The 17364-nt window shown below is 40.3% G+C and overlaps 1 protein-coding gene across 2 annotated transcripts in view; it reads left to right on the top strand.

Moving 5' to 3' along the window:
• ascc1 (activating signal cointegrator 1 complex subunit 1) overlaps positions 1 to 17364 on the top strand; it is a 53608-nt gene that overhangs the window by 27533 nt on the left and 8711 nt on the right. For both annotated transcript variants that reach the window (XM_067487471.1, XM_067487472.1), the window contains exons 4-5: positions 7743 to 7788; positions 14940 to 15054. In XM_067487471.1, the coding sequence (XP_067343572.1) occupies positions 7743 to 7788; positions 14940 to 15054 (161 nt within the window). The remainder of the gene's footprint in view (positions 1 to 7742; positions 7789 to 14939; positions 15055 to 17364) is intronic.

Below are 17364 nucleotides of genomic sequence, written 5' to 3' on the forward strand. Positions count from 1 at the left end.
TTAGTATGTGAAATCAAAGGAGATGTGAAAATATGCCCTCAGCTGTTTTTCTCCCTCATGTTCAAGTGTAAATGCAATGTTTTGCCACTCTGAAGCCAGTGGGTTTAGAGTGGCATCATTTTGGAACACTCTAATGCATTTCTAAGTGGTTCAATCTGTGGTGGGTCTGTACCATTAGTGTCTCTCCCCATTTCTACATCATTTTCAAAGACAGCGGGGTACAAAACTGAGCAAGACATTACCTTCACCGCTCAGGCCCCAGCATGCTGAATTGGGGTGCCATAATGACACGGCAAAGGCGAGATAGACTCCTGCTGCTCTCCAGTAACTACAGAGAGACAGAGGGTGGAATGTAGATTCTCGACAGCCTCCGCCTGGGTGCCCTTTTGCAGCGATGTAAAACCGGCAGGAAGACACAGCTAATCCAGCTACATTAATCAGACATTACTGTGTAAATGACGGCCGGGGAATGATGAGCTGACGATGTCCTAGCATTCAGAGAGGCAGACACACCTCAGTGATCTGATAGGATGACACAGCCCTGGACCAGAGCAGAGCAATCAGCTGAGGAAAGAATTTCAGGTCTCCATTCATTAGACATGACCTGAATCACCAGTCCATCCATCAGCCTGTGTTTATCCATTCACCGCCAGAGTATATGACTTCATGAAGCCAGATAAATGACAAGTGGAGGAAATTCAAAATATCCAGATCATCATTTAACCTCTAATTCATATCCCGCTGCTTTAGTGATGTCTTCACTCCAAATACCGCCTTCCGAATATCAATACGGAATATTGTGGAGGGTGAAGTACACACTACAACTCTTGAAATGTGTGTGCATCTGTATACAAACAAACACAGTGATGGATAAACATGCTGACTGACAGCTGTAGGTTTTAAAGAATATCAAATGAAAACATTAGGGCTTTGAATAAAGGACTGTCGTGATCAGTGGGCCACTAAAGGGCCAAATAAAAGCTAAATCAAATTTTGCAGGCTCACTCAAAATTGGTGTGTGAAATTCAAATGTGGGTGCGTCTGCATTGGATTCAAAATGTTTGTGTCAAATAGGCCATAAACATTTGGACACCAATCTTTGCCCAATTTATTTTGCCTAATAACAAAAATGTACGTTAAATTTCATTTACATTTTGCTAAATACACTCAATTTTACACTTTTGTTTTTCTATGGGTTTCACAATTGAAATATATCATTTTAATCAGAGGTTTTAGTTACGCTGATAAAGGCTTGAAACAGGGAAAACATACCCTTGGCCCCTATTTCCAGTGCTTAATGTACACCTTCATATTTACAGTAGAGGAAATGTCAGTTCCTTTGAAGCAGGGGAGTCACAGGAAGAGGTGTGTGTGTAAGTGTTCTTTAGCACCCAGACCGTGCCAGCCCTGTCACATTACAGGGACAGATGAGCTACAGTGATGGAGCGCGCAGGCTGCATGCACGTGATGGATCATTGCAGCAGGGCGAGGAGATGCAGATTTTCTCTGTGACATTTCTTTTACTCTGTGAGCACTTCTCCAGCGAGCTGAAGTGAGGTCACACTCCAGGAGCTCACAGTTTGAACACTCGAAGCCCAAAAGCTTCTCTTTGACATTTTCGCTTGTTTGTTTTTTTGTGGGGGAATGATCTCTTTTGAGATAGATTGTTTCTTCATAACTACTTACGTGTATACGAATTTCACTTGAGTTCCAACACTTAAGCAGTAAACATGTAAATAAAAGTTTTTCATATACAAATTGCACAGTATCTGCTAATACTCATGCCGCCCTCATTTTCATGAGCCGTAGTTTCCAAATGTGATGCCTACACAGTATTTCAAGATGTCAAACTAACAAATGTTAAATCCAATCCAATTTCATAGAAGCAATGTAAGTTTAGTGGCGTGTACCAATGGTTGGAAGTGAGATGTTTTCAAATGAGCAGAGCAGTTGGTGACCCATCAGAATAAATCCCATGATTTTCTCAGCCTGTTTGCTTTGCTGTTTGGCTGTCTGCAGGGAGTTTCTCACACTTCACACCTTCCAAAAATCTTTGTTGTTTCAGCAAAACTTTTTGCCTTGGCACTTCTTGCTTGTACAATTTTCATGATGCTTCTGCAAGTTTTAGCAAGTTTGTAGTGTTTGTTGAAGGTTCCACTCATTCTGTTCACGGGAACAGAAAAGTTCCTTTTATTTTGCATTCTGTGTTCAGCTCCTATAGCATTCAGTAGGGCACACAGGAAATGCGTGGATGAAAACAATGTTCCCAAACAGAATTGATTCATTTCAGTTATGATGCATGTTTTACACCAAGCTCAGCATCTTTAGAAGTTGCATTTATATTCAATGATTCCTTAGATATTACATCCACTGCCAACATTGAAAACAGGACACAGTTAGGACCTGATGTGGGAGTTTCCCATAAGCATTCAATTAAGCTAAGCACAGGTGTTTCAGTTGTCTATTGCTGTCCATGCTAGTTTATTTTCCATAACCAACAGCTGGATGCCATATATGTTTAATGCAGAAATCTCAGACTTAAATGTTTTTAATCAAAATCTGTGGTTTGCTCAGTGTTCTTGTCTGACGATGGGGCAGTTTTAGCTAGTGTGCTAGTGTGTGAAAGAAAGAAGCAATAAAATGATCCAATTTTTGCAGGTTAGTGAGTTTTTTTTTTGTTTTTCAGTCATTCCTTCAATTTTCTGGGGACACAATGACACCAAGATCTTCCACTTCAAGTCCTGCTGGTGGAATCAGAATGAGCCCACATCTGCGTTTAGCCGGATAAATCTGTAACTGCACTTGTCCAGACTGAAACTGGGATTTTTGGAAAATCCCAGTTGGAAAAACCAGAGTTTTTCCCAACCGGCCCACGTAGTGTGTAAATCGGAGACCACCGTTTTGATGTTGTAGTGTGTACAGAAAAAAACCTTAGCTCTGCTAGAAACGCTGTTATCGGTATCTAAACCAGAGATGTCAGTGTTTTGCTCTCATGTTTGCAGAATTTTAGAAATAAGGGAAATTACCCTAAATATATTGTTTGATATGAAACTACATTTTTACTGGTTTCACTGAGGAGAAAAGACTCTGTGTGCTTTGAAATTAAAGTGAGATTGAGAATCAAGCCCATCTTATGCTCTATTTTTCATTTGTTTGATGATTTAGGGACTTTGCTCTTTAAAAAAATAGTATATTTATGAGTTTTTCGATAGATGGTACCTTCTAATGTTTTTTGAGGTGAGGTTTGCCCCTAACTAATCAGAGGAGGCCAAACCATATGCAGACACGAAAGGGTACATTGCACACATCTAAGAGATGCCACATAACACAGTGTTAGTATTTGATGTCCCTTGTAAGTTGATTTCAAGTCACATGATACAACTTGGTTCCCATACATTGCCTATTGCAGCTTTAATGTAATATTTTAATAGGTTTCTTTAAAGTGTCAGTATGATTCAGCACTCAGATACCCACATCAGTGCACCTCCATCAGGCCTATAGAAGAAAGGTTGGAAAATTAACATTTCTATACCAGCAAAGGTACTTTGCAGCTAGAATAATTTCCACAACATAACCACAGTCATAATGGGAGGATGCTGTCATTGATCAAAGTATTTTTAATGGTGTCTATAAGTTCAGGCTGTTGTGGATGCCAGTGAAAAACGGAGAAAGTGGAGTAAGCTTTAGGAAAATTTCCTTTGGCTACAGCCTAATATGAGCATAGGCTAATATCAAACCTGGATTTTCAGTATCACTGCTATAAGCACCTCACCTACATACATAGGAGCTAAGAAAGCAACATGCAGTTCACTGGTTTAAGAGTGAAAAGTTCGGCTCACCCCTGTGGTTGTCACTGAGAGCTGGGATTTGTAGCAACACAGCTCAGAATGGGTGTGTGCATGTGGGCTGCAGTTGGTGACGTTGGGGTTCGGTGGTTCAGGCTATCGGTGATATTTGTGTTCTCTCGGTCGAGGTGAAGTAGACGTTAACTCGGAGCAACGTAGTCGGGCTTGTGGCCAAATGCTGTCAGGCTAATGCCAGTGAAGCGGTCCAGGAGGAGCAGTCACAGCATCTGGATAGTCAAGCTCCATTAGCCTCCAGGCCCTGTTTTACACCGGCTGCATTACAGCCTTGTTGACAAATGGCAAAAGAGGTGGTGTGTCTGATATGAATCACATAACTCAGGGGACCTCCACCATGAATATTATACTCCCTTGCTCCCCGATCTTTCCCCTCCTCCCTCTCTTCATCCCTCTTGTCTGGGCTTGTTGTGAGCTGTAGCAGCAGCCTGGCCGGGACTCAGTGGGACAGCATTAGCTCTCAACCTTGGTGAAGGACTAAATGCAGCCTCAGCCTGGTGTCCTTGCTGTCACACTGCTGCTGGGAGAAGATAAGCTCTCCAGCCTTTAGGACATGCTGTACAGCTCCCGTTGGTCCCTGCAGCACTGTGAGCTGGGTAATTGCAGAAGCAATGCGAATAATTAATTACATAATCGTTACATACAATGTGCTACATGCAACAATTGTTGTATCTTTGGTTATGAGGGTGTTTTGTGGCATTGTACGTGCAGTGTAACTATGTGCCTTATTTAAGGAATATTTTGTCTCTCTTCATACATCAGTGCCACTCTGAAAGTAACCTTTAAGATGCAAACTCATCAGAGAAATCCAGGCAATCTCGAAGCTTTTCCTAAGATTACAAACAGTGATATTGCCTCTGATATATGTAGCCCCATGTACGGTTTCACTGCAACTGGGAAAATATTTATCTCTAAGATATAGTCTGTGAGGTGAAATCCAAAGTCCTGCTGCAGCTCGGTGATTCTTGCTGTAGTCTTTTAAAGTCCTGCAATGGCTTTTTGGCTTGTCCTTGTGTGGCTTATAAATTGTTCATAGCAATATATTTAAGATTCTGTCACAGCACTAAGTAGGCAGGTATGAGTGTGTGTGTGCGTGTGTGCGCAAGAATTAGGTTTATTTACTGGGTTGAGTTGCTGGAAAAAAATATGCAGTGCTATATTTCTTTCAAACACACTGGAGCATTGAATGATGAAACACACAGGGAGAGGCTGTGGTGGGTATTGATGTGTAATGCCCTTGGACCGAAGCCAAAACGGTGAAACGTAATAAAAGGAAAGCAGTCACCCCCCCTTTTAACTCAAGGTTGTACTTTACAGGAGCTATATCTGTCTGTGTTGTCAACGCTACGCTTAGTAAATGTGCTCTATGTATCTGCTGCAACTATAAAAAACATCTAAATCACATCTTCCCGTTGACTGCAGATTCCCACGAATTTGCTTGTATTTTTCCGAGGCTGGTGCAGTATGTCATGGCTTATCCACAACTTCTGAACTGGCAGGAGGCTGGCGTTTGGCAGACGCTTGTAAACACAGCCAGAGAATGAGCCCTCAGTGGTCGGTACCCCTGCCAGCTCATAGAAGTGGCAGCTGATCATCCTCGGTTAATAGGCGCTCATAATCCTCTGTGAATGTCTTATGTTGTCCCCCGAGAGGAGTGAGACTAAGTCATGTATTTGCAATCAGCGTGCATTAAGAGCTGACTGTTTTACTGCCGACACGACTGTAATAAACCGTCCCGCTGTTTGCCTGCTGAACTGAAGCAAAAATAAAAACTGGTAAGTATTTTTTTTAATCTCTAACAATGGCTCTCTTTCTCTTTCCCCCCACTGCTGCTTGTCATTGCCACAGGAAGTTGAGGTTAGTGTCTCTTTTGCTGTCTTTTTTCCCCCTGGTGTCTTTCAGGTTTTAGGAGTCACCTGCTAAAGCAATAAAGTACAACGTAATACCACAGTGGAAATTTCTCTTTCACTGCCACTCAGCACCGTAAGGTGCAGGTGGCTGTGAATGAATGCAAGGGGAAAACAAAAAGAGTGACCTGTAGAGCGTAACATCAGGTACAGCCGAGTGCAAACTGCAGCCTCTTAGAAAATAACTATAAATAATAAATAAAGAACATGTAACTTGGTTTATAAACTGTATATTTATCCTTCTTTTTAGACTCGCCTCTAGTGCACTGCGTAAAAACCAAAACACAAGAGCTCTCCAACTCTTCATCCTCTGCACACAATTTTAAGATCCCTTCGGCTAAACTTGTTCAGCGTGACTTGAGAGCTCAGGCTTCTCGTCCCCGGAGCAGAATAAGACCGAGCTAAACCGAACAGACCTGATCCTCGGGGTCCTCTCTGGGCCTCGTGCCGAGTAGTAACCACTTTAAAGTTGATCCTCTCTGTCCTGACACAGAGAGAAATGGGTCAGAATGGATACAGCAGGGGGATGCTAAATTTTTATTATGATTCCAGCAAAGCACCACCAGGGACACAATCTGAAAACCTGAGTTAGTTTGCAAATATTCCCTCTGCAACTGTGCAGGATAAGATAGTCCAAGTCTTTTTATGAGACGTTGGCTAATTTTAGTATCTGCAGCTACAACCACAATATTAATAAGAAAAATCTATCTGATGGCATTTGTGAAGGGATCTTCACAAATGCCAACACAAAGTGCTTCAAAGGGTTTGATACTTGTTAATAAGTTAACATGATTGATTTTTACAGTTCATGGGACAATACAATCTCAACTTATGAAACAGGACAGTTTTCTCAACTGATAAAGGGAGCAGTAGGCATTTAGGTCCAGATTAGGTTAACTTAGCCTAAACAATGGAAACAGGGAAACAGCAGGCCTGGCTGCCAACCAAAGTGTAAAAATTATCACCTCAACTTAAAACTTTAAATCTCCTGTAGGGTCTAGACAGGTTATTTTAGGCTTCTCACTGACAGAAGCTTTGAAATGCACCAGATCTGCTGTAGCAGTAGACACAGACTTTATGCAGCGTTTGTTAAAAATATTATATTCAATTTTTTTAGGGAGAAGAAGCTAATGAGAATGTTATATTTTAAAAAGGTATTAGCTTTGTTTCAATTTGGCAGCTGACAAAACAACTTTGCTGAACTCTGTTGGTGGGAAATTAAAATGATACATTATAGCACCACAAGAATAAGAGCAGGTAAAAATAGTAAGAACATGACAACAGAAAGAGAAAAGAAGAACGTAAATCTAAAAGAGATACAAATTAAACCTACACCGGTTTAGTTGATTAGAAAGGACACTTGTTGAGGCACTGATTCAGTCGTTTAAATGTTTATAAGAAAGTGTAGTTGAATATCATCAGCAAAAGAGCTGCTGAAAGAGTGAACAGTGACATGCCTGAGTGATAAAATATTGATATTCGTCATTTATAATTAATTATTTAGTGGTTGTGTAGGCACTTGGTGACATTTAAATTACATTTTAAAAAAAAAAGATCTCAATTAAAAAAACCAAAATAAAGATAACTCAATCTACTGAACCTTCAGTATGCAGTGAATAAAGATTGTTGCAGAAATTAAATTAATTTATTTAAAGTTTGGAGCTTTTATGCTAATTTGCCTTTAGCCCACTTACTCCCTCATAAAGCCCATCTATTCAACATAAGAGCTGAACGTATTTAAATTGCTAAAACCACACTCACATTTATACCATCATTCTTGGCGGGTGGGAGCGTTTCTGTATCGTTTTGCATGTCTGTCCCTCATTATTTATGCTCCCATGAATTATTCTTTTATGCTTAATGAAAAATCATTCAGCATCTCAGCTGGTCCATACTTAGTGCACTGTGTTGTTGTTATTAAATCCATTTATGCATATATATATACAGGTATATTTCTTTTTTTTTTCCTTTCCAGGATGATTACATCAAAAACGTGGAGGAGAACGTGGGTTCTGATGAAAGTAAGTCAGAAGAAATAATTTTATTTGATTAGAGGTGTGTTGTTCTGAGGCCATTTAAAGATGAATGAAATGTTGTGTTTTTCACTTAAATCAAAGTCTGTGCTACAAGCAATTTCAATATTTGATTTGCTTAAATTACTTAAAAGGCCAGTTCTGCTGTAAAGATAAAAAAAAAAAACTGCTGTATTTGAGATTCCACTCACATAATCAACGCTAAGAGCCTTATGCCTTTATACATTAGTTCAAGACAGTGAAACAGCACAGCACACATTATCAAAGTGCTGGGTTTTTAATTGCAACAATTGTCTGAGGTCAGCCAGCTTGTGGTGAGCACTGTTCCAGGGTGTCACAGATCGTGGAAGGTGAGAATGTAGTTGTGATTCGGGAAAGGAGCAGCTGAGCCATCGGTGGAATCCATTAGTTTGAAAAGCTTGCTATAATTGCCTTTGCTGTTGAGGGCTCAACTCGGAACTCCCACCAGACTCCATTTACCTCCATGGGGTCTGTTCCTGGTCGACAAAAAAAACTTGCTTTTAGAAAATCAGCTGTGGAGGAGGAATAGTGGAGGAGTATACTATATGAACACGGTGAGTCGTTATTAAGGTTATTTCAGTCAAATGGCTTTTTGTAGTCAAACGAATAATTATACAAGTTGGAGCTGAGAGAGTTCACTCATTCCAGATGATTCATAATCCTCCACATTTGTAGTTTTAAATGGTCTGGAAAATTATGCATTTCCACTAAGCCGACCATTTGAAAGTTTTCAGCTGCCTGTGTGCCTTTCTAGTAACAGTGTTAGTCACTTTGGTTTTCATGTTCTTACATCTGTTGAAAATACAGGGGTTATAACAAGCGCTTATCACATTTTATCTTGAATCATGGTCAACTTCATTCTTAAGTTACAGGCCCTGTATTTTCCACTGAACACTTGTGATAGTTTGAAACCTTTGATTTAGCCTGAACCGCTATTAGAAGATACTGCATGTGACCTTTAAATGTGCTGCACATGTTAAGTAGTTTAACTGAGATTTAAAGTGGCTGTAATTAATATTTTTATTAATAACTGAAAACACATGACTTACTTTTGTGACTGCGCGGTGTCTTTAGTTCTACAGAAGTGGCAGATTTTCAGATAACGGCATCAGTTTAGCTGCAGTTCAGATGAACAGTTGCTCGTTTTGAAACCGTGCTGACATTGGTCTTAGTTTGCAGCTGTGGAATAAATGCTTGAAAGCAATAGTTTAAATGGATGGTGCAATAAGCAGGTCAAATGCTAAGTCTTCCTTAAGTTGAGTGAAGGATTAATCCCCCCTCAGGTTAGGCTCTGAAGGTGCTATCCATGCACGTTGGTGCCAATTTAACAGGGCCTCAGGGCTCCTGTGTGTTTCTGCTGTGACGTGAGGGTGTGAGGTCGGGTGTAGCTCCCCACCCACACTGCTTCATTTAAAAGACAGTGAAGGCTCGTCTCAAAAGAGAGTGACGTGAGAAGAAGCAGCTCCAGACGTTATCCCAGCCGTTTGTTCACATAACGGGGAATAGCTAATGCAATGTCAAGAAAGCGCCTCGCTTGCTGTAGTGTGGGCGATGTTGATTTGAATACCATTGATTACGTCCCCATCAGAGCTCCCACTGGGACTAATTCTGCCGCCCTAATTGATCAAGGTCCTCCTCACTGCGCATTCAACAAGACAGCCGAGAGTCTGGCAAGTTGTACCTGCAAGCCCTGGATAGAACAAAAGGCCTAACGGGAGACTTCAGACACATCCGGTGCTTTTTTAAAGTGAGCTGATGGAGACGTCAGCCCAGCTCTGCAGGGTTCACTCTCTGTTTGACCTTGATATCCATTATTTGTGCTAATAGACTTTGTTTGGTCCTATAGAGAAAACTTCACTAATTGGATTCAAGTGTCAGTTAGAATGTTTCCATTTTGCACAACAACTTGTTTTCTTTGAACAACTTATTCAGACACAATATGTTATGAGAAGACTTTAAATAATTAGAATTAGAATAAATCATTATATAACTACATTGGGGCTGAATAAAAACTGCAAGCTGCTTCACCACAGCAACCACCAATTAAACAGAGGGATATAAAAGTGTAGGATGACAGTAATAGCAAATCCAGTTAAGAGTAATTTACTTAAAAGTGTCAAATAAGCCCATCTCTCTCTCTCAGAGCTAAACCTTTTTAGTTTCAGATGGCTGCTACTATTACTTGGCAGCTGATTAACAGAACGGCTAAAGTACTTTACTAATAGCAATTTAATGTCACAGAAATGGTTGATGAAAAATTTTGATGGAGAATCCTGTCCAACGGCAAGGCATCGTGCTCAGAAAACGGAGGGGTGAGTACAGACGAGGGATGAGAAAGCAGCCATGCTCTCAAATGTTTTTGATCGCACTGCAATAATAATAATCTCAGAGAGATTGGATGCAGACTCTGTGCAGTCACGTCGCCTTTGTTGACATGATTACAGGAGGATTTAAAACCCATAATGGCTCCTACGCGTCCTGGCCCTGCACTGAATTCTCAGTGCAGCACGAAATAAACCACGACCACGAGAGCAAGCAGATGATGAAAAACTTGTTTTGTATGATTAATTAAATCTTGTGATTATTTTCAGTAGGTCTTACACAACAGTACAGTATGAAGAACATATTTTGTTTTAGGTTTTTGCTTGGAGGCAGATTTGAACGTGCTCAAAAAGAGTAAATATGGAAACAATGAGAGAACTGCATGTTAACATGTGAGCCTGAAAACACCAAGCTCTCCTTCTATGGAACTACGTTAAAGCAGTATTGTGTCGGTTAGGATGATTTAAAGGAGAAAGGGAGCAGTAACTATTATTTAAAATGTCGATGTGGATCCAACAGTGGTGCATCCAGATTATGATTGTCTCCTTTGGGATACATATGTCCATCTATACATCCAAAGATGCTTTTGATTCCAGTATAAGACGTAGTGATTTATCTTACAGCTACATTGTACTGCTCGCTTTGTTTGTTTCAGCACACAACTGGACTTTCCTGGTTCAGTTTCACCATTACCATCGCTTCCATCGCTTTTACTCAGCACCAAGCAAACTGGCAACTAGCTGATACATATAGTGAAGAATTCACGGCTAAAGAGGGCTACCATTTCCCTCAGGAGTTGGTGAAGAACAAATAACAGCCAAATGAGGTTGAATATTCACCAAGTGGCTAGAAATATGAGCTACTGCCTCTAGCTCTGTTTCTGCTGGATTTGGGAACACATTTCCCATATTAATCAGCTGATCATATGCTTGATATGTTTTATTTACAGCTGTTTAAGTAAAAAACAAACAAACCCAGACATAGGTATTCAAAAATGAATCCATCCAATCTATTAATCATATATAATTATCTGACACTGTGTGGGTTTCAATGCAGATCTGAATTCAAATACAAATTTTAAATATTCTATTGATTTGATTCCTTGTTATAAATTCAGTTGGTGCAATCCACATTGAGTTTATAGCTATGTTTTTTCTGTGAGTGGATGGCAGGTACAGCAACTATTCACTGGCCAAAAATAATAAAATGCCACACATAAGAGTGGGAATATGTTGCAGTATACTGCACCGCTAAAAGAAAAAAAAGAAAGAAATAGTTTGGTGTCCTTCCTTTTATGAAAGTTTATGATCCATGACTCGAACCTGTGTTAATGAAATGAAATGTTAAACCTCATGCCCTGATAGCAACCTGCCACAAAATGTAAAGTGACAGTCTCAGTAACATAAACCAGACGACAGCCTGAGGAAAACCTGTGTGATGAATTTCTCTAAAGAGAACTGATGTGATCCATTGAGGCGTACGGGAAATATGATATGACTCTATGCCTTTATTGTCAGGGAACAGTCAAAATGATTTGTATGGTGACAGATTGGGATGATTTTGGGGAGGTTTTAAGTCTTAAATCAAAAGTGAAGCAACAGACAAATGTACCGTCAGCTACAGGGGCTGGATATGGCTCAGCCACCGGGGTTAAATCATGACAGAGCAGAATGGCTGTCAGAACAGATGAGTTTAATAAAAGTCAAGTGGTCACAAAATCATTTACAGGGAACAACTTCTTCAAGTTTATGAGATCTCAGCGCTGCCAGAATCCAGGTATCCAGCCTGTCTTTGAGCTTCTCTTCTAAAATCCCACCACTGGGTTTTTTTATGAGCTTCTTCCTGGCTGAGCAGACGTATTTAGATGTAATCACTGATAGCAATTTCCTTTCTTTCTAACTATCTGTTGATTTTGAAGCTGTACTCCTTGGCCCTATTCTTCGTACGTTGATAACTAAGAAATACAATGGTGATGATATGAGTCTGGATTCTTTAGTTCTTCTATGGTAGTTTAACATTTGTGTGGAGCTACTGTTGGACCAACATGTCCTTAAGGTCAAACATCTAAAAAGTGTGGGCTTGCTGGATCATGACCAAGATATTTTAGTGTAAACCACCTCATTTTCTGACACGAATTGCTCGAGTTCTTAGCAGTAAAAAGAGATCATTTATTGATGTAACTAACTGTGCTCATACATGATGAAATACAAAACATATTCAGACTGAGAAAAACTCCTATACACACATTTATGTGAACTATCGAATTAAAATTACAGATACTCTCCGTACTCTTTTTGCACAAACAAATATGTACCAAAACCTTAGTGCAACTGGAGAGAACTCAGCCAAGATTGAACAGAAGACGTGTTTTAAAAATTTTAATCAGCTCCTTTATCCAGATATGCATCAAAATATATGTTCCTCCAAATAAAAGTAATAAAAAGTAATACATGTATGTAATAAACATATTATGTGCAGAAATTGAACAGAAAATGTTAGAACAATGTGCTAAGAGTAATTGCACACGGTTAAAAGATCCTGCTTGTGGGGGAGGCTGTAGCTCAGTTGGTAAAGGCAGTCGTTTGCAGGCAGTGGTTCGATCCCCGGTCCCGGCTATGTGTCTAAGTGTCCCTGTGCAAGACACAGCCCATTCCCATCCCCAGCTGTCCAGTGCTGGTCCAAGCCTGGTAGAAACTGAGGAGGGTTCCATCAGGAAGGGCATCCGGTGTAAAAAAACTGTGCTAAATCAACATGCGGACAACGATCCGCTGTGGCGACCCTGAACTCACGGGATAAGCCGAAAGGACAAAATATAGAATGATCCTACTTGTCCTTACTACCTGTGGTGACACAATGTTTTCTCCACTCAGTGGAGTGGACTCATAGGTCCAGAGACTCTTTCTACTCAGAGGGTTTGAGACCAGCCTGTGTTTGTCTTGCCTCCAAATTACTGATTGAATTACTCTTCAAGCAGTTCCGGTATTAAAAACAAATGTGCAGTTGTTCCTTGGATCAAAGTAAAACGTTTAGGATCATTTAAATTAAATGATCCTAAAAATGACTTTATACCAAACTGCAGGTTGTATTTTCAAATGTATTTGGTGATCCTGCAGATGTTTTCTGTCTGCCCTGAATGATAAAATGTTTAAATCTATTATTTACACAGTAGCTGCACTTCTACTTCTGCCTCTGTGAGATGACTTTAAATCCACGGCACAGGCAGTGTCACAAGCAGTGTCTGGAAACAGTAAAGAGCTTCAGAGCTCAGATAAAAATGGAAGTGTGGATTTTTGGTCAGACTTCTTCACAGTTTTGAGCGATTTATTTATAAATTGATAAGTCCTGTTCCTGACAGAGTAACACTGGGAGAGGGGACATACAGTACCGTACATTGTGATGTATCAGAGTAGAAAATTAGTATTTCTGAGATAAAGACTGAACCAACCTAATTCCACCCAACTCTTAATAATGTCAAAAGTGGTGGATCAGAAAGTTTGAAATCTGTCAAAAGGCCGATTTAGTACAAAGTGCCGTGACCTGTTTAAAGTAATGATAAAAGTGATAAAGTACTATAGTAAAACATCAATGTGTTTGCATATTTGTAAGTGCTTATACTGTATGGATGATTAGCTAGAACATCATAGCACAAAATTAGCAATGAAGTTGAACAGTTTGTAGAATGTCTCTAAGCTTTCTTTAAATGAGGCTAAAAGATTCATGCTCTCCTACATGTCTCATTGGTCTGTAATAAATGGTTCTGGGGAACAAGTGACAGTGGAACTTGGGACTTCAGCTTTTTATGAACTCCAGTCGCCAGTTACTAATATCTGGATTTATAGAATAAAAAGTCCACAGGCACAAATCAGCTGTTCCCTCACACCTCCCTCATGTAGCATCAAAGTATCACCTAGCCTCTGCGTTTGCATAGATCTGGCTGGCAGCCACCTCGTCTTTTGACCGCGCTGACTACAAAGCAGCTGCTCAAAGCTGACTCAGGATCTCACAGCTTAAAATTCTATCTCTCCGACCGCCACTCAGTCTGAAATTTATCGGAGCCTGTGAGTTTTCCGAGGCCTCTCCAGCAAAGCTCGAAATGGACCGAGATGATGGGACATCCAGTTTGGGATGGCATTGACCACAGACCGAGGAAGGTGGAGGACACAGTGCTATTTCCATCTCAGTCTATCGGTGGAAAAGAGGCTGGCATTGAATTGTTCAACTCTCTGAAGATATATAGAGAGATGCATTGAAGGGAGGGAAGGCGGTAGGATGAAAGGGAACGTGGGAGACAAAGATGGAGTGTGTCCTTGTGTGAGGGAGAGAAAAAGGAAGACGAGTAAAGAAAGTGATAAGTTGTCATGGGGGAAGTGAGATGTGACAAGCCGAGAGAAAGAGATGCTCAATCAGTGCTGTCAGGTTTTCTCGCAATCAGAGCCAGCCGCTGGAGACGGCAGGAAGTGTGTTGACTGTGGGCTGCCTCACTAATGACAGCCACGCATCCGTGTTTTCAGCGGTGCTGACTATAAAATCAATGGTCTCATTTGTGCACATTGCTGGGATATTTTTCATCACACATTTTATAACTTTTCATGCACACACCTGTAAATGGGAAGCTTAATTTGAATGGTGTAAATATACAGTCTAGATCGTGAAGTTACTTTCTTTTTCTTTTTGCTATCAAATGCTCCCTGTTAGAGTTTCTCTGCTGGACGTGACAGAAAGAGAGAATCAAAGCTACAGGCCTCGGATTTGATTGGCACCTCGTGATTTTCAGTGTTGTTGCTTTGTGTTTGCAGATGTGGACACAACCAAGGACCCGTGCCAGAATGTGAAGTGCAGCCGCCATAAGGTCTGCGTCGCGCAGGGCTACCAGAGGGCCATGTGTGTTAATCGCAAGAAAGTGGAGCACAGGTAGATGGAGATTTGTGTTGTGTTCCGAAGATTTCTGTGTGAACTGTGGGTTTGGTTTCAATAGCTGTAACTGTGGGTCAGTTAAAAGCTTTTCTGTGTCTGGTTGGAGAGTTATTGATTAAACTCAGCAACAGGGCCAAAGGGTGTCATGACAAAAGTGAAGCAATTTAAGCTTTAGACAGTCATGCTGAGCAGTGACTAATTAATTGGTTAAAAAGTGACCGATTTTCAGCTTAATACCAAAATATCACTTCAAATTTTCACAACTGAATCTATTGCATCAGAATAAATTGGCCAGATCGTATTTTTATTAGGTAATTTGTGCAAGAACAATTAAAGATCTTAACTTAACTTAACTTCGCACCACGTGAATTCAGACGGATGATTTTCAAAGTAAAATCTTGCAGAGTGATTATTTTCACCATTAACTATTTACTTGTGATTAAACTTTACATCAAATTACATATTTACCATAGTAGCTGTAAAATTAAAATTGTGATGGCCACCACTGGCTTCCATAGCCCATCCTTGTACATGACTATTGTAATAGCTATGCTCCAGTCAGAAATACGATGTTATGCATTACACCTAATGTCAGTGGCACATACCTTATCAATAATTGATGCTTAACAAATACTTCACTCATCAAAGTCTAATGCATGACGTGTTATGAACTCCTATGGCTCATTCGTAATTAATAATGAATCCACGGAATCAAGTTACTTAAAACTACACTGAACTCAGTAGTCAGGCGTGACTAAAAAGAGCATGTCATCGAATTATGTTTTTCTTCGTAATGTAAAGTCGATCAGAAAAGGGCTGCTGCTCGTCTTCGTAGTTACAGAACAGAAATCACACAGATATAACTACTGCAGTTAAAATAAGCTTTTTACCTGGTGACACGATGCTGTTTTGCTATCTTCCATTTAATTGTTAACACATCAATTTTAAACGAGTTCTTACGCCCTTCCTGCCGCAACCCTCCTGTTTTATCCGGGCTCGGCACTGGCAGCAAGGTAGCCCTTGATGGCTTGGTGGGACCACACCCAGTAGGGTGGAATTCGAACCCGCGGCTGCATCCCTACCCCTATGCTCTACCAATTGAGCCACCGGACCCCCGTGTTTCTGCAGCCCCTAGTGGCAATAAAATCCATGATTGTGGGTTTAAAAGGAGATAACCCATCATTAACCTCAGTTACACATTAGTCTTATGTAACTTGTAATTTGTTAGAAGTTACTGCACTGTTGTATTCTGTGTACTTGAGCTGCCATTTGAACAATTGTACATTACAGAACTTCCTATACTGATAAAATGCGGGGCGTTACAGAGGGTCAGGTGAAGGAGTGAACAAAACACATAAATAACATGTAACATTTTGGGTATTTAATGTTACACGCATTTTAGTTAATATTTCCGGTGCTCCTCCCTTCACAAAAAGCCTTTTCTGTAGCAAACCTCAGTGAAAAGCATTTATCTTTTCCCTCACCCGTTCATCCCTCTTTGACTGAATATAAGGAGTTGCAGCCTGCTGAAAAGAATTAATGGAGTGAATTATTGCTACCTGAAAAGACTATTTGCTCCGACACGCATTTATCTTTTTCAATAAAGTGCTTCATTTACAGAGTCACTCCAGAGATGAGAGCCAGTCTGTGGAATAATGGCTAATAAGCACAAATGCAGCCACACCAAACCCCCCCAGCATCATTAAGTAGCAGCCTCAGAAGTCGTAATGCAGATAGACTAATGCTTGCACTGACTGTAAATTAAGTTAATCAATGTATGAGAGCAAAGGAAGCAAAGAGAAACTTCATAAAGCACTGAATTCAAATATTAACAGGCCGATTATGACTTTCTGCTAATTATGATCAGAAAGCTCCTGTTTTGTTCCACTGATCTGTCACATTTCTTACAAATGAGTTCTCATAAAACAAAAAAAAAAACATCTTGTAAGTGAAGATTTGTCACTTTGTTTGTTGCCTCTGCAAACTTTTAGTCCTTAAAGAGACATTTCACCCAAAAGACAAAATACTTGAAGCCGGTCTGGCTCACATGCACATCGAATGTCTTTGTGTTTATAGCACAGAAACATTGAAAATCAAAAGATTCAACAGCAAAGCATCCTCTCTAAAACAGCGTTTAGTTGCATTATATTTAAAAACAATGACATATAGGCAACGATGGAACTCGAGAAGTCAATGACACTCACATCTGTCAGCTGTTTCTCTGAAAAAATCCCAGTCACCTGGTTTCATTGGATCTACCTTCCACCAGGATTGCTGTTTCTTTTTGAGCTTTTAGCCACGGTAGCA

Source organism: Channa argus, chromosome 20 (genome assembly GCF_033026475.1).
Source record: "Channa argus isolate prfri chromosome 20, Channa argus male v1.0, whole genome shotgun sequence".
Classification (NCBI taxonomy): Eukaryota; Metazoa; Chordata; class Actinopteri; order Anabantiformes; family Channidae; genus Channa; species Channa argus.